Source organism: Gigantopelta aegis, chromosome 4 (genome assembly GCF_016097555.1).
Source record: "Gigantopelta aegis isolate Gae_Host chromosome 4, Gae_host_genome, whole genome shotgun sequence".
Classification (NCBI taxonomy): domain Eukaryota; kingdom Metazoa; phylum Mollusca; class Gastropoda; order Neomphalida; family Peltospiridae; genus Gigantopelta; species Gigantopelta aegis.
Window position 1 is genome coordinate 60,654,183 of NC_054702.1, and position 27,485 is coordinate 60,681,667.

The window sequence follows — 27,485 nt, forward strand, 5'->3', positions numbered from 1 at the left end:
AAAAAAAAATTTAAAGCGTGCGCACGAGTTATTAAAGCGTGCGCACGAGTTATTAAAGCGTGCGCATGAGTTATTAAAGCGTGCGCACGAGTTATTAAAACGTGCGCACGAAATATTAAAGCGTGCGCACGAGTTATTAAAGCGTGCGCACGAAATATTAAAGCGTGCGCACGAAATATTAAAGCGTATAGATATAGCTGAAACACTGTAGACGTCAAATTATTTATCAGACAATAAGAACTCGTTATTCGTACCTTCTTGTCTCGCATTCGTTGTACATCCTCTTCTGGAATGTCGCGATCTTTTAACAGAAACTCTCCAAGTTTGTCCATTTCTCAATGGCGTCAAAGCTTGGGCGTAATCTTTAATAACTCATGTGCACGTTTTAATAACTTGTGCACACGCTTTAATATCTCGTACGCACGCTTTAATATCTCGTACGCACGCTTTAATAACTCGTGCACACGCTTTAATATCTCGTACGCACGCTTTAATAACTCGTACGCACGCTTTAATATCTCGTACGCACGCTTTAATAACTCGTGCACACGCTTTAATATCTCGTACGCACGCTTTAATAACTCGTACGCACGCTTTAATATCTCGTACGCACGCTTTAATAACTCGTGCACACGCTTTAATATCTCGTACGCACGCTTTAATATCTCGTACGCACGCTTTAATATCTCGTGCACACGCTTTAATAACTCGTGCGCACGTTTTAATATCTCGTACGCACGCTTTAATAACTCGTGCGCACGCTTTAATATCTCGTACGCACGCTTTAATATCTCGTACGCACTCGTACGCACGCTTTAATATTTCGTACGCACGCTTTAATAACTCGTGCACACGCTTTAATATCTCGTGCGCACGCTTTAATAACTCGTGCGCACGCTTTAATATCTCGTACGCACGCTTTAATAACTCGTGCGCACGCTTTAATATTTCGTGCGCACGTTTTAATAACTCGTGCGCACGCTTTAATAACTCGTGGGCACGCTTTAAATTATTTTTTTCTATGTCCCTTCAACGCCGTGGTAGTTTTCTGCTTTGAATTTAAAATAAAAACTATGTAATTAGCGCATAACAAATGTTAATACAAAGCCGCTACATATTAACAACAACAGTTATAACGCAACCGTTATCGTTTCTCTTTAAATACAATCGTATAATACACGAATTAAAAAATGAGTTACAAGCGCAGATCCTAGTTTCAACCCGCAAAAATGGACACTAAGTTTAGTTAATTTACAAACCTGTAACTCATTTGGATGAAGTTACAAGAGAGTGAAACAAGTGAAAAATATAAGTAAAGTTTGATTTCAGTGATCATAAATGGCTCTAATAGTGAAAAATATGCCTTAGTGTTTAAAAACTAGGGTCTGTCTCTTTAAAACAAGGTAATGTCTGGTGTCAGTAGTGTTTGAACAGCAGTGTATTCTGCTTCTGACACCTAATATTCCGATCAAACTCAGAGGGTTTCATTATGCATGGTGTTGGGTGTTATAACATCATTAGTATATTAAAACAAGGCAAATATTAATGTAATATTTTAGCTAATATACTAGTATGACAAGACTGGACATTAACCTTCTGATCATAAATTTAATTGTAAAATTAGCTCAGCTAATCAAAGAAATGAGAGTTTGACGGTTTAAGGCCCAACACACGACTGCATCTTTCAAGATTTCATTCTACATGCTTAATAACAATAACTTAAATTAAAAAACAAGTACACAAGTATTAAATATTTATTTCAAAGTATAACAAATCAGTGTTGCGTAGAATAATGATATAATAATAAATTATATATATTTATACTAGACAGTGGAGAATCTCTCGTAAATGCATCATTTTTCTTGCGTAAATATAACTTAACAATTTATTTCAAAGTGTAACATATCAATGTTGCGTAGATTAATGGCGTAATAATAAATATATTAATACTAAGACTGGTGAATAACACATTGGTTAAATATAATATTAATAAAGAGGTCATTAAATGTAAAGTCAAAATGGCCAAATCAAAGGTTATACGGGGAGCTAAGGTACTATATACGCTAGTTACAACATAAAAACAAAACCCCATATATCATCGTCATACATTTTAGGACCAAGGTGATAGATATCGTAGACCTTTAGTAGAGATTGTGGGCAGGGTGCAGGAGAAACATCCAATATAATACTGAAAATGTTCTAGGTTTTTTTTTAAATTTGTTAAACAAAAACACAAAAACCGATCAATATCCCCCCTTCCCAGACACACACACAACAGAAAAAAAGAAATAGAAGAAACCCGAAAACACCTATTCCGTTTCTGTCAACTTGTCTATTTTCCTATACTCACCATCGCCCCACCCCAACTCCGCGCACACACCGTTTTACCTCACTGTTCTGTTTCAGCTGACAGAATGGGGCCAAGGTATCGAATCATAAAGTCAGATTCTTCTAGAGATTGGTACACCGCCATGCTGGTATTCCCTTCTTTAAAATGGTCACCATGGAAATCTGAAGTAGTCAACAACATCCCGACGTTGCCATTTCTAACACAAGCGATGAAGTTGGCTTGGTACGGCCTTTCTGGGTAAACGATATTGCTGTATATCTTGTATTCCACCATCACTTGATCTTTTGGCTCAAACTGCAAGATGGCGTCGCGTTTGACGTCTGCTACATTGGTATTCCCTCTTGAAATGGGGAGACAAATCGCGCCAATATTTGCTGTTAGGCGGTTGTTTAGAAAGAGGCTGCATATGTCAACGAGACGGTCTGAATCCATGTTTGGGGTCACAATGTATATTAGATTGTCTTCGTCGGAAAACCAAGAGTTTAAAATGGATCTCCATAAGCGGTAGAGGACAGGTCCTTCTAAACTGGCGCCCACTTTCAGTCTTTGAAGTTGATCCGAGAGAGCATCAGTTGGCAGCTAAAACAACAATAGATACTATTATTTTGCAGTATTTTTATAGCTACAAATGCAAATTCAGCAAACCCTAATTATGACTAATAATATATATTATACTAAAAATGTAAACGGCGATTTTGCGTCTACATGTCCTAATTTCATAAATGATTAAAGTAAAGTTTGTTTTATTTAACGACGCCACTAGAGCACATTGATTTTTTTTATCTTATCAACGGCTATTGGACGTCAAACAATACGGTCATTCTGACACTGTTTTTTAGAGGAAACCCGCTGACGGCACAGAGGCTTCTCTTTTACGACAGGCAGCAAGAGATATTTTATTTGCGTTTCCCACAGGCAGGATAGCACAAACCATGGCCTTTGTTGAACCAGTTATGGATCACTGGTCGGTGCAAGTGGTTTACACCTACTCACTGAGCCTTGCGGAGCACTCACTCGGTGTTTGGAGTTGGTATCTGGATTAAAAATCCCATGCCTCGACTGGGATCCGAACCCAGTACCTACCAGCCTGTAGACCGATTGCCTAGACACGACGCCACCGAGGCCGGTTTCATAAATGATTAAAAACAGCATTTTATATGTATAACTTCAAAATTATTAACTTTACTTGTCTTCACACATTAAAACATATTTTAGATATTAGAAGATATATATTTGTTTGTTCACTTTTTTCTACCTAAAAAATCCACTTTTGATAGAGGATGCGTTTCCCTCCATTTTGATACTGAACAGAAGGAAGTGATTGTAGGTACTTTACCCCAACGGCCACGATCATTTGTTAAAAGACTGGTTTCTTTCATGAAATTATATGACCATAATGGAATGTATCATAAATAAAAATAACCATTGGCTACGTTCCCTAGTCCCGTCCCAGTCTCCATTCATGTTTTTTTAGAGAGTGTGAAAGGTCAGCTGGCTAATTGCTCATTGTTGAACTCATTCAGAAGTGCTTAGGGTGTAGTATTAACACTACAAAACTGACACCTCTGATGATACATAAACGATCACTATTGAATGAACAAACAAAAACAGTATACCGGCCTCGGTGGCGCAGTGGTTAAGCCATCGGACTACAGGCTGGTAGGTACAGGGTTCGCAGCCCGGTACCGGCTCCAACCCAGAGCGAGTTCTTAAGGGCTCAATGGGTAGGTGTAAGGCCACTACACCCTTTTCTCTCTCACTAACCACTAACCAATTAACAACTAACCCACTGTCCTGGACAGACAGCCCAGATAGCTGAGGTGTGTGCCCAGGACAGCGTGATTGAACCTTAATTGGATATAAGTACGAAAATAAGTTGAAATGAAATGAAAACAGTATTAATAGTATCATGTGAGCCTTACCAGCTGAGGGTCTGGTTTGATGTAGCCATGGTCATCAGAAGTGAAACAGAAATGGGTTTCTTTGGCAGACGGCATATCTTCTCCTTCCGGTTTCCCACAGAAGTCAACCACGGACACGCCATCTAACAATGCCTCGTCTGGCCAGTTTTGTCGGTCTACAAGAGAAGTTCAATGTGTATTATTTATAGTGCAATATTTGATAAGGAAAATACTCCCTTTTTGTCTCATCCTGAACACTATTTTTATAATTAAATAATTGAGAAACTAAAACAATGATTCAAGATTGAGTAATTTAGTAATTCTTAAGCCCCGTGTTATACGTTTACACGGCCGTAGCTAGCGGGGGTGGTGGGGTGGGTGGGTGGGTGGGTGATGTGGTGTGTGTGTGTGTGCAAGGGGGAATTATAGAAACTTAAAGAAAATTATATTTTTAACTGTTTAAGGAGTTTTAAACTGTTAACTACTCAGTTGCCCCCCCCCCCCCCCCCCCCCCCCCAAACAAAAAATCCTAGCTACGGCCCTGGTTTATACAGCTTTTTGTCTACAAATTAGTGCAATTTTTAGTCATTTACTTTTACAGGATTCATTTTGGGTGGAACAAAAGGGGATTCTTATTATATATGAAATGACCCTAAATAGAGTAATACTTTTAATAACGTTTTTGCTGTCAACAGATATCGATAAATATATACTGCAACATGACATCACAGCTTTAACTAATCTGTAATCAAGGCTCGACATTATTGTTGTGGAGTGGGAAGCAGTCTTGCTTCTCACATTTTAATCTGGAAGCAAATGTTAGAAACTGAAAACAGTTCTAGAAATTAGTCAGGAAATTAAGACTCCTTGAGAGACTTATATGTGGAATGTTTCAAATAAACATGAATAAAAGCTTATGATTTTTATTATCACTCTTGAACATTTGGAATTCTAGATATATTTAGAATATAATAGTAAATAATTCTCAAAAATAAGATGGAAATCAAAGGTTGCTTGTGAAATTCTTTATCGGGAAGCACATTATTAATTTTGGACAGCACCCTTTCAATATCAAGTCTTGTTTAATTGTATTTTGTTCTTGTGAAAAACCAGTTTTATTAAACGAACATAATCGATATAGCACTTTCCCTTACATTTCTTTATGATGGCTTGCTTCTCCAATGCGAGTGCTTCCTTCTGTGATTCGGTATAGAGAGATTTCAGAGCTCTCGGGTTCTCTATCGGTGACCCATACGCATCCATTATTCCTGGAAAGCGATCAACGAACCACTCTATGGCAAACTGCCCGCAGATTGTCAGTGTGCCACTGGCCATGAATACAGAGACCTTCATCCCATCAACTTGTAGGATTACCCGGTCGTCTCCCTTTGAGGCGCGCTTGTACATCTTCCTGTAGGGAAAGCGCTTTAAAGGGTAGTTGTTGGGATGCTGTAAAACGTTTATCCAGAGGATTGCGAGAGCTGTGGACCCTCGTTTAGAGACATGCTTGATACACACTGTTCTTTCCTTGCTTATATCCAAATACACCATCTCCCCCGTCTTGGCAGAAACAAATGTCCGAACATGTTTTTCTATTGCCGCTTCCTCGGCCATAGCTGCTCTGGATGGTGTGAGGTGGTTACCTTTCTAAAGCAAAACATAAATAATAATCATATTATTAAAGTTAATATAATAATAATAAGTAATAATAAGTAAATATGCTAGTCAGTTTATCATAATGAATTACACACACACACACACACACACACACACACACACACACACACACACAACACGAATCTCGTTGGCTCGAATGCAGGTCGATCGAACATACTGCTTCGATCGAACCATTCTATTTTCACTAGGTCGAATACTAGCTTTTTCTCGCACAATTATGCATTGGCAGATTCCAGTTTTAATACCTTTTTTCTCCTTTTTACAGCTCGGCTCATTTCCCTTCAATGAACTCAAACTTACTCTTTTCATAATTGTGTGACCATCACGCCCTTTATAAATATCCGCCCATAATTATGTCAGTCCCATTTCACTCGAATCGGTAATCGAAGATATTTATATTAGAGTTTAATTCTTTATTGATAAATAAACAATAAACGATTAAAAGAGAATTAAAATGAGGCAGATGCCATACATACGCTATAATTATTCGAACTGAACGTAGACTTGTAGTTATAGCTAGGCGTATACATAGTATATAGTGGAGGTGACACAGTGACAGATTTAGTCTACTGTCACGCATACATATATACATATATATATATATATATATATATATATATATATATATATATATATATATATATATATATATATATATATATATATATCAGGGCCGTAGCTAGGATTTTTTGTTTGGAGGGGCAACTGAGTAGTTAATAGTCTAAAACTCCTTTTCTTTAACTTTCTATAATGCTTAACGAATTTTTTCGGGGGGGGGGGGGCCTTGCCCCCCTGCTAGCTACGGCCCTGTATATATCAACATCATGTAAGGGTCGAGAGTCACAATGTCTCTAGTGTGTGGGGGGGGGGGGGGCAGTTGGGGTTGGGGACAAGCCAGATATTGTTTATTTATTTATACAGAATGGGGGAAAATCCCGTATCTTTTCGTTGTTCTACGGGTCTGAACATTACATGCAAGCTCAGGCCCGTACGCAGAAATGTATATGGGGGTGGGGGGTGCGTAATCGACGGTCCAAAGGACCGGAGTTGCTAGGGAGATCCGGGGGCATGCCCCCTCCGAATTTTTTTAAAATCTAGAGTAAATTGGACCATGTTTTAATCTTTTTTTACACATCCACGGACGGACCTCGGCGGACTATGAGGGTGCGTACACACCCCTCGCACCCCCATGCGTACGGGCCTAATACTATCGAAGATATGTATTGAACGAGATATATATGCAGGTATGTGACCGTTGCTAACGTAAACAATAGTCACTTGCCTAGAGCTGGGTCTGCTCTGAATCACAAACTCAAAACCGTTTCGATATTCAAGTCCTATCGTACATTTCACAAAATAACATGATTAAATCGTTCTGAACATTAAAGTGAACAGTACAAATTCAGACACTCTAGACAATGAATATTATTGTTACCTGTATGTTATGATTTTATGTAGCGGTCCCTTTCATGTCGACAGAGAAGGGAAGTAAGTCAAGTAGTCGGTGAATGTAGAGAAATTGACTTAACAAACTGAGTAACTGATAAAGGTAGGCTATTTCAGGTGTAGCTCAAATATTTTTTCCTTACATAACTATGGTCGGGAGAGACCACCTCAGATATATATTATTTACACTGTATTACGTTACTATTCATGCATTTCAGTGTTACGGAATGTGCATATTAGATTATTCTTTCATAGCCATGTGCGCCGATGGTAGGCGGCGCGTGACATGTAACTGTTGCGCCTTTTGCAATCATCCTTTGTGGTGCATAAGCTTATATGTTAAACTTAAAAGTAGAGGTAAGTTCAGCACTCCATTACTTCATGCATGTGTGTACAAAAAAACCCACTATTGAATGAACGTACTTAAACAACATTAAGAACCATAAAATACACTAACGATTTAGATGGGGCTTTTTGTAGTAACTTTAATAATTTTGCTAAACCGCCATGAGTAAACTGTAAGCCTACATAGTACGTGACACCTTTGATATAAATGTGAAGTAACAAGAAATCTTCCCATCAAATGTTTGTTTTGTTTAACGACACCACTAGAGCATATTGATTACTTAATCATCTGCAGTTGGATGTCAAACATTTGGTAATTCTGACTCGTCAACACCGGAAACCTGCTACATTTTCCCTAATGGTATGGTATGGTATAGGGATTAACGTGCACATTCGGAGTAAGCTGTTTAGCGCACGCCTGTCATGGGCAAGGTGCCGACCTTGGCCGGCTCCTCTGTCCAGGACAGGCTTTTTCCTAATACAGCAAGGGATCTTTTATATGCTTCTTCCCACACAGGAAAGCACATATCACAGCCTTTTACCAGTTGTGTTGCACTGGTTGGAACGAGAAAAAACCCAATCAGTTTAATGGAGATGGTTTGATTCTGCGATGCAAGGACCTCAGGCGAACACTCATCTGACTTAGCTGAATCCCACCTCCCTTCCCATCAAATAACCAGTAGAAAACAAATTGTGCATTTCATTGTATTTCTCATTTGAGACAGTGCACCAAGAATGGTATATCAAAGCCCATAGCATGTACTATCTTGTCTGTAGGGTGATGCATATAAAAGATCCCTTGCCAGTGTTTGAGATTAAACGTTCTGGGCAGTATCCCAGTTGGATACTAACATTTCAAAATCTGGTATCCCACCTGAGAATTTAGTATCCCACTTAAATGAACTTCATAAATTACATGGTAACAAACTTGGACGACACTGTTCTTGTTCCCTGCCTATTGCTACACTGATATCATAATCGAAATCGCAGAATTCACAATCGAACGAAATCGGCAAACAGATTTGCTTCATCCATTTTGGTATAATACTGACATAAATTAGTATTTAGCAGTAATCTATAAGTGTTCTCAACATTACTAATAATAAGCCTACCTGTATAAATTGTCTGCAGACGTGGAATCAATATCTTAAATAATATTTGAAGGGAGGCAACATGCAACAAAAACAACAGCAATTTAGCGGTTCCCAGTCTTTTGTTGCACCGCTATTGCTCCAGTATGACATTAGACTGAGTACGAGTTGGGGAAAATATTGTTACGACGTAGCATTAGACAGGGTACGAGCTTGAAAATACTGTTACTTAACTTCACTGGCAAATAACGACTTTATAGATTCAAAGAAAAATAAAAACTCAGGATTAAAAAACCCAACAACATTATATGGCATCCCGGTGGGATACAGGTTTCTTGAAGTTTGGTATCCAAAATTAAAATCTGGTATCCCCAGGATATCGGGATACCGTTAATCTCGAACACTGCTTGCTACTAATGAGAAAAAATGTAGCGGGTTTCCTCTGTCAAAATGACCATATGTTTGACATCCAGTTGCCTAATAAATCAAGGTGCTCTAGTGGTGTCATTAAATATTTTTTTATTTTTTTCATTGGATTTAATAATAAACACTGGATTTTTTAGACACTTCAAAGTTCAAATGAGGGTGCACACACCCAACATCCACCCATGCACCCTCCTTGGACCCTAAGCCTATAATTATTCACAGTTTGTACATGTATATTGACTAAACCCATGTGCACTGAGTCTTTTTTTTAATTGTTTTTATTTGAACTTACACCAAATATCCAAATATATGGATACATAAGATTTGCTGTCAACCTGCACTTGCCTTTAAAATTTAAATGTGTGCTATTTTTCAGACTGTTTGATGAGATGCTTGTCCAGGTTCAGAATCATCCTGTCTGACTAATACACATCTTTTATCGCTGAACGCATGTCAGTGATTATGATGGGTGAAGAGGGTTTACCTCCAGCTCCACCCCCACCACCACCACCATCTCCAGTTTCACCCCAGCGACCCATTCCAGGTGATAATGCTGATGATGGTTCTGTCTGCACTCAGCCAATAGAACAACCAATCACCAAAGAGATCTCATCCCACAGTTTAGGATGTGAAGCTTATGAACTATTTCATAAAAAGCAGTAGGTGCAATATGCAATAATCTATTACATATATTATGACTGTTTTATTATACATTATATTCTATGTACAGTATACATGGATATATGGATGGATGCCTGGATGGATATATATACACATGGATGGCTGGATAATTTATATGGATGAGTAGATGGCAGGGCTCAAAACTCGCCAAAATATATGGTGGCCCAAAAACAAATATCTGGGCCACTAAAATTTCATTTCCAGTGGCCCAAACTTACTTTAGGTAGCCCAAACATGAAATATTTATATTTCAGGTTTTAAGCGAGATATTCAAGTAAGCATATGAAATGTGCTTCTAAATAACAAAGATACCAACATACACGATATTGAAATGAAAAATTAAAAGTAAATACTGGCTTGAGCAAATTATTTACTTATCTTGTACATATTTTACAAAATATCTCAACTTAATAATTTTTTGTTTACATCATCAACGGAAAATTACATGGCGTGACTCATCTCCCAGGAATAGCTCACGTATAATACAAAAAAACAACTGAGCTACATAATTGTTATTCAAGTATTAGCGAAGTGTAACTCTTGTTCATGTGTTCACTGTTTAATATAAGTATTTGTAAGAAATAGATACAAACGAAGTGCGGATAAGGTTTTTCTTATCCTGATAGAAGCTAACTTCATTTGCGCCAGACAGAACTGAAAAACAAATTAAAATTCCTTGGCATGCTTGCTTTTTTCCTTTGCTTCTTGCTGTGCATTTAAGAAAATAATTCCACCCGGCAGAGGACATCATGATCGTGATTTTACTCCGAAAATGGTAACAATTCATTTCATTAGTCAATTCAATAGACACCAAATTAACTGGCCAATTAAAACCCCCAATTAAAATGGGATTTAAAAAACAAAAAACAAAACAGAAATCGGAACACCACAAAGCATGTAACAAAAATTAAGACGGCATTAGGGAATGTTAGAATTTGATCACGTATTCGGCTGAGATGTTCCAAATGGTTACGAACTGGATCAGAATGACTGCTTTTATTATACAACATCAATGTTTATAATATAAATAAATGTTGGCAAATTATGGTAAGCCGATCTTTTCAGTTCTGTGACCCACGAGCAAAATTTTAATGTGGAATAAATACACGTCATACAGTTATTAATAGTAGCTCATATATTATAGAAAGAAGATCGCCCAAATAATATTATTTGGGCGACTGACACCATTATTTTTTAATATTTAAGTATCCCAAACAGGGCTTTGGTCGCATTTGGCGACCTGGCCACAGGCCGTTTCGAGGCCTGGTAGATGGATATATGGATGGATGGATGGATGGATGGATACAGGTATGGATGGATGGATGGATGGATGGATGGATGGATGGATGGAAAGTTAAAATTTGTTTTGTTTATTGACACCACAGGCACTAGAGCACATTGATTTATTAATCATCGACTATTAGATATCAAACATTTAGTAATTTTGACATATTATAGTCTTTTTACATTAGTAGCAAGGATTCTTTTATATGTCCCACCCCATAGACAGGATAGCACATACCACTGCATCAGCCTTTGATATACCAGTCGTGGTGTACAGTGAGAAATAGCCCGTGGGGCCCACCGCCCATGATCGTCCATAGCCATTTTACCACTGGGCTATGTGCTGACCCTGAATGGATGGATGCATGTATAATGGATATTATATGGAAGGATGAGTGGGCAGGTTATGTTTGAGTGGGTGATGGGTGGATGGGTAATTGACAGATAATGGATGGGTGAGTAGATGAATAGGTAATTGAATAGATGGGTAGATATATTGATTGATGGTATATTGCTTAGATGAATAGATGGGTCAAAGGCTACATGGGTGGTTGTGGAACATGATTGCATTCATGGTTATAGTATAGGACACCACCAAGAATCACAGATTCAAACACTATGTGAAGATGTCGTGAACACATCAGGTAAAAACCTGTAATATTTTTTTTGATGAACATTCATTTATTTCTTTGCAACGTTTCAAAAGAAGCAAAATATTAATATATATTTAAGGGTTAATTGTTTTATTTTATTTTTTTATAGGTCCAGTCTTAGCAACTCTGCCAAATACTGCTATATTTCTTTCTACCAACCTGTCTCCCCTATTTTACAGAATGGACCAGCGTATGTATTCACAGATTACTGAATTATTTGTAATAGTTAGGTGACAGAGTTTATGATAGTAAAATAGATTATGTACATTAAGTTATTAAATGTGATGATAGGATAATTACATTTGTCAGAAGAGAGACAATACTTCAAGTAGTAAGAATGTAAAAGCACTGGACATTTACTTGAATTTACACACACACTCACTCACTCTCTCTCTCTCTCACACTCACTCACTCTCTCTCTCACTCACTCGCTCACTCTCTCACACTCACTCACTTACTCGCTCTCTCTCGCTCTCCTCTCTCTCTCTCTCTCTCTCTCTCTCTCTCTGTCTCTCTGTCTCTCTTTGTCTGATCCTCCTCCTCTCTCTCTCTCTCTCTCTCTCTCTCTCTCTCTCTCTCTCTCTCTCTCTCTCTCTCTCTCTCTCTCTCTCTCTCTCTCTCTCTCTCTCTCTGCCTGATCCTCCTCTCTCTCTCTGTCTCTCTTTGTCTGATCCTCCTCCTCTCTCTCTCTCTCTCTCTCTCTCTCTCTCTCTCTCCTCTCTCTCTCTCTCTCTCTCTCTCTCTCTCTCTCTCTCTCTCTCTGTCTGATCCTCCTCTCTCTCTCTGTCTCTATCTCTAGATCTCACTCTTATGTCTGTATCTGATCTCTCAGTCTATCTCTATGTTCCTAATTCATTTTGTTAAGAGTTGATGGCTAAATGTGTGTGGTTGTCATGCATGTTAACTATGTATTTGTATTGACCTTGTTACTCATATTAATGTATCCAAATTCTTTTTAGCATTTCTATTTCATTTTTATTGTAAAGGCATCAGTTACCAACCCACTCTACAAAATACACACACACACACACACACACATGCACACAATGTCACGCACAGTCACTCAGTCACACACACACACACACACACACACACACACACACACACACAGACAGACACACATACACTTGCATTCACACACACACATATACACTCTCTCTCAAATTGTCATATCTGATATCTTTATGATATCCCATAATAGTTACTACAGTGACGGACTGTTACTAACACCATCAGGTTTACTCGTTACAGGTGTGGGATTGTAGCTCTAGCCATGTCAGCGTCTCTCCTCGGTAAACCTCACATCAAGACACAGCATATATTTAATAGGAGCAGAGAGCTGAACGTGTCAAAACAAGGAGAGCTGTTTTCAGGTATAAGACATAAACCGTAAAAAGTAGACAGACAATTTTTTCTATTTACATCTCACCTTGTGTACAGGTTAAAAACAGTTCAACAATGTTCAACAGTAATAATACTTTTTTTTTTTTAAATGTTTAAAGACACCACTAGAACACATTGGTTTATTAATCATTGGCTATTGTTTGTCAAACATTTTGTAATTTTTTTATATATAGTCTTAAAGAGGAAACCTGCTACAATTTTCCATTAGCAGCAAGGGATCTTTTATATGCATCATTCGCAGAACTCGACCTTAGCGATAGCCCGAGGTGTTTTGGATACCGATTTCTCACTTGGACTACCAGATGTCTAAACACGGTAGTCCGCCTGGCTTCTAGATTTTATTGGCATATTCAGTTACTATTTAAACAACAAGACGATTAAACACCTAATACAACATGTTTTAATAAAAATAAATGATTTTCCTGTTTTCTCTCTTTTAAAATTAAAAAACCCCCAAAAAAACTATGGGAATACCAATTTTTATTGATGGCTACCAGATTTCATAACCTGGTAACTCGGTGGGCTACCACTGAAAATTGTTACGGTCAGGGCCTGCATTCCACAGAAAGGATAGCACATACCACTGCCATTGATATAACAGTTGTGGTCCACTGGCTGGAATGAGAGTAAAAAAGGAACATATATCTGTTACCGTTAATTTGGGTCCACGGGCCTCTGAAAAATTGCGAGAACGGTTGTTTAGTTCCATCGTTGCTTGCGCAAATCAAATTTTGTGTAACCTATTTTTTGTTTGCGCCAAATTTTGAGCACCGTTTACATGGATATAATGTGTTACACAAAAAAGGAAATGGATATATCGGGGTGGGAATTCTCCTTGGATCAGCCATTTTACTCTCATGGAACATTGCATTTCCTCACATTTTAATCGTCCTTTCCTCCAAAATGTGTCAGATGGCACAGATTTTAAGCTAGGATTTCAAGAATTTCCAGGACCCCTGTAGATTTCCTCTTTTTGACAGTTTACCAGTTCCCACCCCTGATATATATATGTATGCGTAACCGATAAATGAGTGACACAGATTTTCAATTCTCCGTGGCCTGAGTACATTATCGTTACATTTAAAAAACAATTATTATACTTTGAAATGATTGCTAGGAAGGAAGGAAATGTTTTATTTAATGATGCACTCAACACATTTTATTTACGGTTATATGGTATCAGACATATGGTTATAGACCACACAGATATTGAGAGAGGAAAACCGCTGTCGCCACTTCATGGGCTTCTCTTTTCGATTAGCAGCAAGGGATATTTTATATGCATCATCCTACGGACAGGATAGTACATACCACAGCCTTTGTTACATCAGTTGTGGAGCACTGGCTGGAACGAGATGATTACTAGGATTTATTCATATGAGTATTAACACTTGGCGAGGGTGAGATGTAGACCATTGGTAAAGCGCTCACTTGATGCATGGTCAGTTTAGGATCAATCCCCGTCAGTGGGCCTATTGGGCTATTTCTCGTTCTAGCTAATACACCATGACAGGTATATCAAAAGGCCGTGGTTTGTGCTATCCTGTGTTTGTGAGGTGGTGCATATAAAAGATTCCTTGCTACTAATGGAAAAATGTAGCATGTTTCCTCTGATGACTGTGTCAGAATGACCAAATGTTAGATGATTAATAAATTAAATGTGCTCTAGTGGTGTCGTTAACCAAAACACACTTTAACTTTCACTTTAACACCTGACAAGCATATATATTTATTTCTAAATTCATGAACAATGAGTATATCCTAAATCTCTGTATATATCAGCCAGGGCTGACTAGGAATTCCAACAGCAAGCAAGAAGACTTCTAAAAAGCGACCTATTGGTCTCCTGGCTTTGCCAGGTTATTGGAAGGCTATTTGACCTTGTTAATTTGATTGAAAACATATTTTATTGCATGAAAACAAAAAGATTGGGCACAAGTTTGCCAACTTACTTGGCTCTCTCCTATATACATACAATATAATGGCGACAATTACGTAATTATAATGTAATAATATAATTATATTTTGTATGTCTCATTTGCTTTGAGAGTAAAAAAGGAACAGATATCTGTTACTGTTAATTTGGGTACATGGGTATAAATGTATTTCAATAATAATCAATGAGGAAAAGAGGGTATTATGTACAACAGGATTTTGAAAGAAACTAGAAAAGAAATAAAGAAGCACATGTGTCTTTAAACCATTAGATTATTTTAATCAAAACAATGTGCTTGTTTAATAAAATTTTGAACACAAATAAATATATTTTTTATTAGAGATCACTTAAGGTATTTTGACCATGTAAAGACAGTTGTAAATTTATTGCTAGTCAAAACCATCCTGGTAATATCATATTAAATATGTGTGATACTAAAATTCATTGTTGAAAGTATTGATGATCTAATGAGAAGAAAAGGAGAGGGAACCAGTCTGATTAGAATTAGCTCCACTGGTTAATAACTACTAGACTAGTAGATCTGATTTCAATTAGACTGAGGTGGGACTGGACCCCATGCTACCCAATCTAATTAACATTAGCTCCACTGGTTAATTACTATTACCTGTGGATCTAACAGCACCCAGTTGGAGTTCATGTGCAGTTGACCTTTCATTCAACCAATCAAAACCTTACTTGAAAAATCATGTCAGTGATTTGAAAAGAATTTGAAAACATTCGGGATTATGCCGAGGGTATACGAAATGATTCGGGTGAATTACGAAGTATGCCGGAAACTAATTTCAATATATAATTTTATATAAAATTTGTTTCAAGACGAAAAAAAACCCTGTGATGGTATAGCCATAAAATCTGTTTATACGTATATACAATTCAGTGTTTATTACTGCACTTTTCCCCTGTTTTTTAATGTTGTAATAGACCAAGAAGTTCACCTATTGCATAAATAGTCTCGCCCAATATATTTAGAATTTGTATGCTCCTGAATAATGCTATAAAAGGCGAAGTGTAATTGGTCGATATTTAATTGTTATTTATAGATGAAATGTCACCTGGACATGGGAGTCCACGCAATGCTGTTAGATCTACTGGTAGACCAGTAGAGCTAATTTTAATCAGATTGCCATGTTACCCTACTTTAGATAAGAGAGACATGTGTAGTCATGGTGCCATTACCTTTGTCTTTACAGTGGAGTACATGAAAACCTTGGCACAAGACACGCTACACTGTCCTGCAATGGTGTCTGGTGTGTGTGGGGATGTTGAGAGACAGCTGATTGTGAAGAGCCTCCTTCAAGGCGCAGTGCTGCTGATACCGTATCCTTTACAGAGTTGAAACTCGGTTGGAATTTAATCATCCTTCATCGATTATAATCCGTTTCCACCAACTGATCAACTTTCGATTACACAATCGGTTAGAATTATATACTAGTAAACATAAGAAGGATTTAAATTATAGGTACCATGAACCTAGTGTCATGTTCACCAAAATAGATCCAATAAATCAAACATTTTACCGTTTGACTATTTAATATAATGTTTTCTTTAAGTACACATGAAAACAAACCCCAACCCAACGTATTTACATCAATTTTAGCATGTAAACTGGAGGAACATTTACAATTTCTCACATCATCGATTGTGGATTTTTGTAATCGATCATCATGTCGAAAGACCCAAACCAGTAAATGTTCTCTTATAATTGATCATCAAGACATGACTAATGCAGGGCTTGAACTTAACGATGGCACCGACGGCAATTGCCGTTGTTGAGATATAAATTGTTATAGGTAAAACTACACAACAATGGCAAAATATATACACCTGGGCCCGTGCTTATAAAACTTAAAGTCTAGACTTTAATAAAGTCCAGACTTTAACGTAATGCTATTTGAATGGCGTTGCCATGACGTTAAAGGTTTATAAGCACGGGACCTGGAGTACATTGTCTGCCAATATTTAACATTTGCACATTTGAAATATGTCTACATAAAGCAAAATAGCCTTTCAGTCATGTTTATTTATCTTTTTTTTTTAAATTGCCATAGGCAGGCTCACAATAGCTGTCGGAGGGACATTTCACCCATGGCAATTCTTTTAAAAATTGCCGTGGGACACAAATTGTTAAATTTGAGCCCTGCTAATGCTTAACATGCAGAGCCTGTTATCTATGTGGGCTAGTGGAAAGAAGCACAATTCTGAAATTAAACAATGGGTTTTTAAATTTAAAGATTTGTTTAATTTGTTTGACACCTTATTATTTTCAGATGTGACACCCTTTATTAGATCAGTGATTTCAGTTTCAAAAGGATTTTTTTTATATGAAATTGTTTTTATTGCAACCAAGATCAAAATGACCAGGGTTTCTTTTAAGTTCTCAAATGATCTCATAGTGTGCCCTTATATTTTCATTTAATCCAAAACCAGTAACTGTTGTAAATTTGTAGATATCCTTTTTTTTCTCTGATTTTCTTTCGTGCTTTCTTTCCTTTATTTATTATTTCTTTTTATGTTCCTTTATTTCCTACCATAGTTGTTTTTCTGCTCAACCTCAACCAAATGTTTTGTCTAGATTTCCTTCACCAGACACTTCAGCTATGATTCGGACAAAAACCACCGTCCTTGTTTGAAGAAAGGTCATAAAGCTCATTGGGCTCTCATAACAGGTAGGCTTAGGTCAGGTCAGAGTGTTTTACGTGCACATTTAGAGCAAGCTGTTGTAGCGCACGCCTGTCATGGGCACAGGTGCCAGCCTCGGCCGGCTCCTCCGTCCAGGACAAGAAAGTGGTGGGTTGGAGGGGGTACCGCCTCCACTGGCAGGTGCAAGAGAGCACCAGCGAGATGGGGTCTGTAACAGGTGGAGGGTGGTAAGCTTTGTAACACTATTTTATTTATCCACTGACTAAACAAGCTAACGTTTATTATAACATGGATTGAAGGCCAAAGTCATAGGGGACCTATCTAAAGTTTTCGTTAGCAACCTTGTGCATAAATACAAAACAAAAAATGTGTATAATTGTTATATATTTGTGTCGTTGATTATGAATCATATATCTAGACATACATTGTTTTAGTTGTTATGTATGTTATATATCATTTTATGAAAACAGTCTAGTTTGATGGTTTTTATTGTTTGAATTGTTACTGGCAAATAGTAATTGAAAATACAAATGTATAATTAAGCTATAAATATTGTTAATGTAGTCGATATATTGTAATATTTTATGAGTGAGAGGCTGGGAAGGAGGGGGTGGGGAGAGAGAGAGATAGAGAGAGGGGGGAGGGAGGGGGGGAGGGAGGGGAAGGAGAGACACATGCAGATAGAGATAAAGTGATAGAGAGAGTGGGAGCAGATGAATAGAGGCAGACATAGATTGGTTGAGGGGAGAATGAGAGGGGAGGGTTAAATATAATGCTATTTATTTATCACTAGGAATGATCGCAATTGGTGGGCTATTTCTCGTTCCAGCCAGTGCACCACGACTGGTATATCAAAGACCATGGTATATGCTATATGTCTGTGGGATGGTGCATATGAAAGATCCCTTGCTACTGATGGACAAATATAGCTGGTTTTCTCTCTAAGACTATGTCAAAATTACCAAATGGTTGACATCCAACAAATAGTGATTAATAAATCAATGTGCTCTAGTGGTGTCGTTAAACAAAACAAAACAAATTTTATATATTGTACCTCATTTAACACAAATAAACATGCATAATCTCATACATGTAGACTTCATTTGACACACACAAATAATTTTTATTACCAGGTTTCTTTCTCGTGGTCGACCACGAACTGGAATCAACAGTACGCTCGCTCTGTTCAGCGGACCCTGAACACAGTGGTTTGTATCATTGTTCCAACCCGTCCTCGCTGCTACAGCTGCAGCATGCGGTGCAGCGTGTCACGGTGTACGCCCAGCAGGGAAAGAGCAAGTACCCCGGGGTGTGGCCGCTCGAGGACCTCCTGGCCAGCACCACGAACCTCACAGAACTCGACCCTGACCGGGCGGCAGACTCAGAGTCCTACGTCATTCCTCATGGAGGTGTATTGGAAGGGTTGTGTGGAAGGATAGTCATTCTTACAAAGGATTAGGATGTTATAATATTGCAACAATAGGCAACCGTCCTGGGCCCCTGTTTTACAAAGCGATCTTAGCTCTAATTATTTTATGCATTTAGACCATAAGGCTGGTACTGTGTTCGTTGCTCGGTACCGGCTCCCACCCAGAGCAAGTTTTAACGACTCAAGTGGTAGGTGTAAGGCTACTACACGTCTATCTCATTGTCCTGGACAGATAGCTGAGATGGATGTGCCAATGACAGCATGCTTGAACCTTAGTTGGATCTAAGCACGAAATAAGTACAAACCAACCAACAAAATAATGCATTTAAGGTGATATTAGCGCTAGATTTGCTTCACGGAACACGAGACCCTGGTGTGTCAGAATATTAAGCGGGTGTGTCCGTTTTTTCGTGCCTTGTTTTTATGTGCCTTTCTTCCTGTCTGGTAAAATGTAGCTTAAATATTAAGAATAAGAGATGCAGATTTGTGTTTCCGTGCCGTTGCTTGTTTTTATTATAGCCATGAGGTGTTAAGATCTCAATGTTGTCAGGGCATCTTTGAACTGAGATGGTCTGACTGTGTGTTCCATTTATTTGTTATCTAATTGTTTCCATTTTATCTGAACCCAGTAATGGGGGGAATTTGTGTTTTGCTTCTTTGTTTTTGTAGCTGACGTCTTTTTTCCCATTGTCATTATTATTTCCTTCTATCATACACGATAATTATTTTCCGATTATTCCCTCATTTCCAGGTTGTCAGCAATAATCTCCTATATACCATAAGTGACAGGGCTCCCATTTTTGAAGGGGGTCAGGCTGGATTTTGCCCGAATTAAACAAAAATGCCCGAATCTGGATAACAACATACCAAACAGCTATATAGGGTTTCAAACGAATGACTACACATTTATACATGGAATACAACTACTTTTGAGGGTAGAATGATGGAAATACATGGTACAAAGTTATCAGGTTAGCACACTTTACCAGAATATCTGTATCATGTTTGCCCGAATTTGAGGTTTTGCTCCAGCACTTGGGGGTGGGGAGCAGCTGCCCCCCTGCTTCCTGTCTCGTAGGCTTATGTCCTATACTAACTGGCTTCTGGAGAAATCTAATCAATTACTCTATGTACTTTTCTTTCTTTTAATTTGTTTCCTCTTTGTTTATAGCAATTTTTAAATAAAATTCTTAATTTATTATATTTTGCTCATCTTAACTTGTATAATATTAAAGAGAGGCCTTAGTATGGGCTTTTGCCAGTTGGCTAATCAGTCTATTTGATGGTAAATATTGTTTAAACCGATGATGATATGGCTTAAAGTTACCACAGATATGTTTTATACGACACACTAGTAGAAGAAGTCAGGCGCGGATTCAGGTGGGGGCCCCTTATTTTTGGTGAAACAATATATATTACAGAATACATAAAGATGCAAAGTTATCCCGTCCACCTTTCTAGGACCTTTCAATTATATTTTCAAATACATTGTACTACAACGGGTTTTGGGCCCCCTCTATTCAAACATCGTGGATCCGCGCCTGGAAGTGAACCACGATGTGTTGTCGGTGAGTCTTGTTTTGAAAAGTGTAATTCATCTGTGACGACAGTGTATTTAAGGACTGGAATGTTGTTACTGACTATAAAATATTTTTTAAATTAACATTTTGTCTTGTTTCTTGTATCTTGGTTTGGGACGTAATAATTACAAGACGAATTGTGATCATTATGTCTGGCGCTTGTAAGTTTCCTTTGGCATGGCCATAGCATAACTAACCGTAAACGTATGGGGCGGGGGGAGCAGGGTAGAGTTGTCATGTACCCAAGCAAATGGGGAAATGAAATGTTCGGTTTATACGCTTATCTGTCTAGCTGGGGAAGTACTGCGGACTGCCTGTCTGCGGCAATTAGCAGTGCCGAGCATAGCCAGCCATAATTTAGACCCCGAACTAGTGTACCCCGATTTATTCTTACTATACTAGCACCCGGTTATTTTACAATACAAAGCGACATCAAGTCATGACTCTCTGTCTCTGTCTCTGTCCTCTCTCCTCTCTCCTCTCTCCTCTCTCTCTCTCTCTCTCTCTCCCTCCCTCCCTCCCCCCCCCCTCTCTCTCTCTCTCTCTCTCCCCCCCCCCCCCCCTTCCTCTCTCTCTCTCCCCCCCTTCCTCTCTCTCTTGTAAGATGACTCATACATATTATGAAATATAGTATATATACATTGTTTGTTTTGCAGGACAGAACACTAGTGTATTTTTATACTGGCACTTAACTTCGAATTGTCTGTTAATATCTTTAATTGGACAAATTGGAAATCCAGGTGGAATTATCCTAATTACATGTTTAGGACCAGTTGGGGGGTAGTGCGTGGGTCCCGGGGCTGTATCTGTCTGTGATGTGATCTGTGGACAGATGCGACCAGGCAAATGGATATGGCTCTTATTGACGTGTTCACTCGTGCGGTCAGCAGATATTGCGTAATATTGCCTGCCTTGCGACAGACGTTTGTCTGGACAGGCTCCTTGCACTGTCAAACAATAGCCTACCATAATATTAAAATTAGTATGTAGAGCAAATGTTTATATGATTAGATCCACTAACCATAGTTACTTGTCTGTAAATAATTCAATATATGACACGGTGTTTTTTTTGCCATTAACTTATACACTGAATAGCCAATAACCGTCAACGTTTCTGCTTAAATTATCAACCTCTGTGGACCGAACTTACGAAGCCTGTGTTTAAGCATTGTTAATGTATGTATTTACATGCGTAAATTCGGAACCATGTATTTCTGGTCATTGACGTACGGACGCTTCTTTTTTTTTGGTGGGGGAGGGTGGGGTGCGTCGCAGGCCGTTTTTGCCCGAATTAAAAAACAAACACCGAATTTAACATTTATTCATATTAGCATTACTGCCAAACAGCTATATAGGATTGCAAACGAATAACTACTCATTTTTACAAGGAATAAAACTAATATTGTGGTTATAATTATGAAAATACACGGTGAAAAGGTTTCAAGCCAGTTACATTTTGCTCGAAAATATCTCTATCGTTTTTGCCTGGATTTGAGGATTTACTTCAATAGTGAAGGAGGGCAGTTGCCCCCTTCAACGTCTCATGTACTTATGTTTTTGGTATTTGTGAGATCTCAACAGACCCCTAGGAACTAAAGGGAGGGGATGGTGGTGGTGGAGTGAGCAGATTTTAAGGCACACCCACTTGAGGACGAAAATGTAGTTTTTCTTTCTTACTCTACGAATAAAAATATGTTTATTTGGATTGCCGATTATTTCACAGCGTGTTCCACACTTATATACATTACAACACACACACACACACTCTCGCGCGCGCATACACACACACACACACACACACACACATATATATACATGTGTGTGTATATGTATATATATATTTAGAGGATATTATTATAAAATTTATGTCCCGAGTGAAATAATTTTCAGTTGTCACGAGCTTTAGCGAGTGACAAATGAAAATTATTTCACAAGGGACATACATTTGATAATATCTTGTTACGAGTTTGTTATTCTATTTATTACCTGAGCTATTTTTTCTCTAAAAGCCTTTATTTTCAACACACATACACGTACATGTATTAAAAGGATATAAACCGCTTTACGCACTGTTCTGAGTATTGCTATAACTTTGTAATTTAATCACGTCCATAGATCATTTTCAAAAACAAATGTCCTCTTTACTCTGGTACAAAATCTATAATGAACTGCATTAAAATGACATTTTGTTATAAATTTAACACCAAAAACAGACAGCCGTAAACGCAAATTCTTTAAACTACATGACGTCAAATAAAAAATGTTGTGTTTGCCAAATCGTGATGACGTCATATTTAGTACCGACAAGGTCATTGTTTTGTAAGCGTCAAATCATCCAATAGTATTGTTCGTTAGACCAATGCATGATAATTTCTCAGTGAGAAATTATGATTTTTATTTTCCCCGTTATGAGTGCCTTTTGGGGTAATAAATATATATACACACACACACACACACACACACACACATATATATATCACACAACCACACACACATATATATCACACAACCACACACACACACACACACACACACACACACACACCTAATTAATTAACTAATATTAAAAGTGAATATAAAATTAATTTATACAAAATAAGTATTGTTAAGTGTGTATTGTATACAATATTGTCTTACTATCTGAACCATGATTATAAACTTACTTACAATCGTGTATATTTAAAGGGTTTAACATTAATAAACACAATTTAAGTTCATCTTGGATGACTATATTTTATGTATGATTACTTTTAAATATATGTTTGTTAGTTCGTGAAATTGTTATTTTAGTGAAATTTAGTAAAAAGAAGCATAAACATCATTCAGATATTGTTCCTATGGGCTTGGCTCAAAATTAATTTTGTGACACCCCCTCCCCCCCCACTCCCCCCACAAAAAAGAAAACTCTAAAAATAAAAACAAAACAAACAACCACCCACCCACCCCAAACGGTACGTACCTTGAAAAACTAGGGTCGGCGACTTTAAACATAATCTTCGAATATTAAGTATGCTGTGATGTCAAGTTACTACGAACATTTGCATAATTTTGTTCATGTCGCTTGTCAGGGCGAGACGTAGCCCAGTGGTACAGCTCCCGCTCGATGCGCGGTTGGTCTGGGATCGATCCCCGTCGGTGGGGCCATTGGGCTATTTCTTGTTTCAGCCAGTGCACCACGACTGGTATATCAAAGGCTGTGGTATGTGTTATTCTGTCTGATGGATGGTGCATATAAAAGATCCCTTGAAATCGAAAAAAAAAGAGTAGCGGGTTTCTCTCTCAGTATCTGTGTGGTCCTTAACCATATATCTGACGCCATATAACCGTAAATAAAATGTGTTGAGTGCGTCGTTAAATAAAACATTTCTTTCTGTCTTGATATTTTATAAATATTTGTATACTATCAAAACTTCTTTCCATCTCCACCTACCCAATTGTTCGATAGTCCCGTCCCCCCCCCCCCCCCCCCCCCCCCCCATCTCTCTCTCTTCTCGGTATGTGTGTGTGTATCTCTTTATCCGTGTATCTCGTGGTCTGTGTATGTCCCTCTGTCTCTCTGTGTGTGTGTGTGTGTGTCTCGCTTGGTCTGTCTCCGTCTCTCTTTCTCTCTCCGTCCATCACCTCACGCTCTCATCTTTCCCCAGTTGTTAATTGCACTCATCCCCATTTTCAAAACGTGCAGTCAATACCGGTATGTATACATGCAATGGCCACATAAATACATTCAGAATAAAAGACAGTTTCCAGTATATTGCTTTACTAAATTATACAATAGTTATACAAATATCAATAATAAAATATTAAAATGCCATATTTATGCTACCACATCACTGCTTAACAATTATTTGGATTAAGTAATTCATCTTTATCATTGGCATGCTTATATTGTTTTACTAAATTATACAAGAGTTATACAAATATCAATAATAAAATAAAAGTAAAACCTTTTACAAACTACTAAATAAATCATCTATAGTTCCTACATCACAAATGAAATATTCAGCGGAAGGGTGTGATTTTACCTCTTCATTATGGGCGAAATATTATAGTTTACCATTTTGCTCTTTAAAAGACCCAACGCTGTTGTGGTTTCAGTACCAGATTTTACAATGAATTATACCAACAAATACCTTTTTACATAAAATAAAACTGATTGATTCTAGTATGTGTAACTTTTGTTCACATGAACTAGAAACACTGCAGCATCTATTTTATGACTGTCCTAAAGTCGTTGAACTCTTGAATATTATCGAAAAATGGTTATTACAAAAAGGTGATTATACCCAGTTGAATAGGAACACAGTCCTATTTGGAATTATAAATAGTAAACATATATTTGTAAACCGGTTAATTGTTAACGTAAAATATTACATATACAAATCAAAATTACAAAAGAGTACACTAAATGAAACTGGTATCAACAATTTTATTACAGATAAGTTACAAATAGAAAAATACATATATTACAAAAACTGTTTTCATATAGAATTCGACGACAATTGGGAACCATGGTTAAAAGTTCTAGAAGGCCACACTTTACACTTAGTACTTTGTTTGTGTATAACTGTCATAAGTATGACGCCATTTTGGAAGTATATTATAACTTCATTTGAAGTTTTCACTTTTCAAGTCTTTTTATTTCCAGGATTGCTCCTTTTTTATATTAGTATATGTTTGCTAGGTGTGTAAGGTGGCTCAGGGCCCCAACCCTTTCGTACACTATCATAACATATTTCTGGGGCAACAAACTATTTACTAAAAAATATTTTTTTATATTTTTTTTTATTATTAAAATGCCATATTTTATAACTACGTCACGTTAACAATCATCACTAAGTAATCATCTTTATCACTGAAGTCGGAAAGAATAATGCGAAAAAACCCATCTTCATTGGCGATTAATCTCATCGTCGTCAGAAGTATCATCATTATTATCATTATCATCGGAAAAACGAAATGTCATCTTCATTTTGTCCTCATCAGAAGTATCATCATCGTCATGGGTGTTCAAAGAATCATCATCACTTGTGGCATCATCATCATCATTATCACTATCATCATCGTCTTGGCTTTTGTCCTCATCAGAATCATCTAGGTCATCGAAATAATCATCTTCGCTTGTATCATCATCATCTTCGTCATGGGGATCCGGACACTCATCTTTTCGTATAAAATCACTGAGATTGAGACAAACATCATTTCCAGAACCCGTGGAACTAGAAAATCGGGTACTCTGGAGAAGGTTCTCGGAGAAACCTATTGTTTTAGGCATCTTGGTTTTAGGCTCATCACCCTCGTTGCTTGTGGCAATGTCTTGTGGCTCATGTGCAAGACCCACATTCCGTTCTATATAACTCCTTTTCGTGTATCCGTTTGCTTCGAGTCTTCATTAATAGTGATTCCAGGTCTGTCTTCAGTCTCAAGATAACAGATCTTCTGAGATATCTCCGTGTTGTCACTAGACACTGGAATGTTTGGAATGTTATTTCCTGTTGCTACATTCTCAGTGCCAATCAAAGCAGTAGCTTCTACTTCTTCAACAATGGAAATACTTGCAGAACACGATTCTACGTGGTTTATTACTTCAGCATCAGTAGTCGGTGTCTTGCCTACCTGATTCACAATCACATGGTCTTCAGACCTCGCACCCACTATGATATTTCCGTGTACTGGAGCATTTATGTTAACCACCACAGTCATATTCCCTGAGCCAGTGTTCATGTAGCCAGTGTTCAGTGTTTTTGACTGTATAGATTGTGCCTGCACAAACCCACTACTCTCACGAACGTTTAGACTAGACATTGTGGCTTTGCTTTGTGACATCACCACTTGTCCATGCAGGTAACGATAGTAGATATTTACCTTCTTTCTTCTTTTCTCGACAGCTTTCTCAACTTAATTCATATGCCAGGTTTTAACAACAGGCTGAAATCAAGTTAATATAATATTAATAACTGGGTTTGATACTTATAAAAACAATTGTAATCCTTCGATCCCAGTAAGTGTCTGTGTTGTTGGATTTAGAAACCGGGGGATTTCCCCACCATCTAGCTTATCGGATCTGATTGGTGTTAAGCCAGTAGACTGGTTATTGTAAACAGTAATTTATGACATATGTAAAGTAACAGTCTGCTCGTAACAGTTTGTATTTGAGATTCGGGTTATCGAGACAGGTTGTCTTGTACTAAGTCGGAGACTTCCGTTTCTCAAAAGGGAAACGCTCTACAACACAAAACGTTAAAGTTTGTCTTGTTCAACAACACCACTTGAACACATTGATTTAGTAAACATCGATTACTGGATGTCAAATATTTGGCGATTTTGACATAGTCATAGAGAGGAAACCCGCTATATGTTTTTCATTAGTAGCAAGGGATGTTTTATATGCACCATCCTACAGACTAGCCTGAGTACTCTGACTGTAAGAGAGCTAGACGGACATTTGGACATAAACACGCTCTCATTACATAGCTTGGTCTCTGACTGTAATGAGAGCGTGTTTATGTCCAAATGTCCGTCTAGCTCTCTTACAGTCAGAGTACTCGGGCTACCTACAGACATGATGCCACATACCACGGATTTTGAGTAGATCAGTAGGCTTATAATCTCCCTCAGTAGATC

General features: G+C 37.8%; 3 protein-coding genes across 4 annotated transcripts; 1 reads left to right on the forward strand and 2 right to left on the reverse strand.

Moving 5' to 3' along the window:
• Nucleotides 1-1,741: 1,741 nt before the first annotated feature.
• Nucleotides 1,742-7,432, reverse strand: LOC121372152. Of its 2 annotated transcripts, none has more exons than XM_041498425.1 (4): nucleotides 7,364-7,432; nucleotides 5,406-5,894; nucleotides 4,273-4,427; nucleotides 1,742-2,929 (listed from the first exon to the last, which is right to left on the reverse strand). In XM_041498425.1, the coding sequence occupies exons 2-4, from the start codon at nucleotides 5,863-5,865 to the stop codon at nucleotides 2,390-2,392; spliced, it is 1,155 nt and encodes a 384-aa protein (XP_041354359.1). In that variant the 5' UTR covers nucleotides 5,866-5,894; nucleotides 7,364-7,432; the 3' UTR covers nucleotides 1,742-2,389. The 2 variants fall into 2 exon arrangements, with proteins under 2 accessions (XP_041354359.1, XP_041354358.1); XM_041498424.1 differs by having other exon boundaries at nucleotides 5,406-5,898; nucleotides 7,364-7,421.
• Nucleotides 7,433-7,664: 232 nt separating this feature from the next.
• Nucleotides 7,665-20,947, forward strand: LOC121372153 (UPF0692 protein C19orf54-like). Its single transcript, XM_041498426.1, has 7 exons — nucleotides 7,665-7,731; nucleotides 9,613-9,895; nucleotides 11,964-12,044; nucleotides 13,106-13,227; nucleotides 16,406-16,532; nucleotides 17,811-17,881; nucleotides 18,989-20,947. The coding sequence occupies exons 2-7, from the start codon at nucleotides 9,687-9,689 to the stop codon at nucleotides 19,312-19,314; spliced, it is 936 nt and encodes a 311-aa protein (XP_041354360.1). The 5' UTR covers nucleotides 7,665-7,731; nucleotides 9,613-9,686; the 3' UTR covers nucleotides 19,315-20,947.
• A 4,805-nt stretch (nucleotides 20,948-25,752) lies between these two features.
• LOC121369928 (prostatic spermine-binding protein-like) lies at nucleotides 25,753-26,136 on the reverse strand. The gene has a single exon (XM_041495010.1). It carries the CDS (start codon nucleotides 26,134-26,136, stop codon nucleotides 25,753-25,755), a length of 384 nt encoding a protein of 127 aa, XP_041350944.1.
• Nucleotides 26,137-27,485: the final 1,349 nt, after the last annotated feature.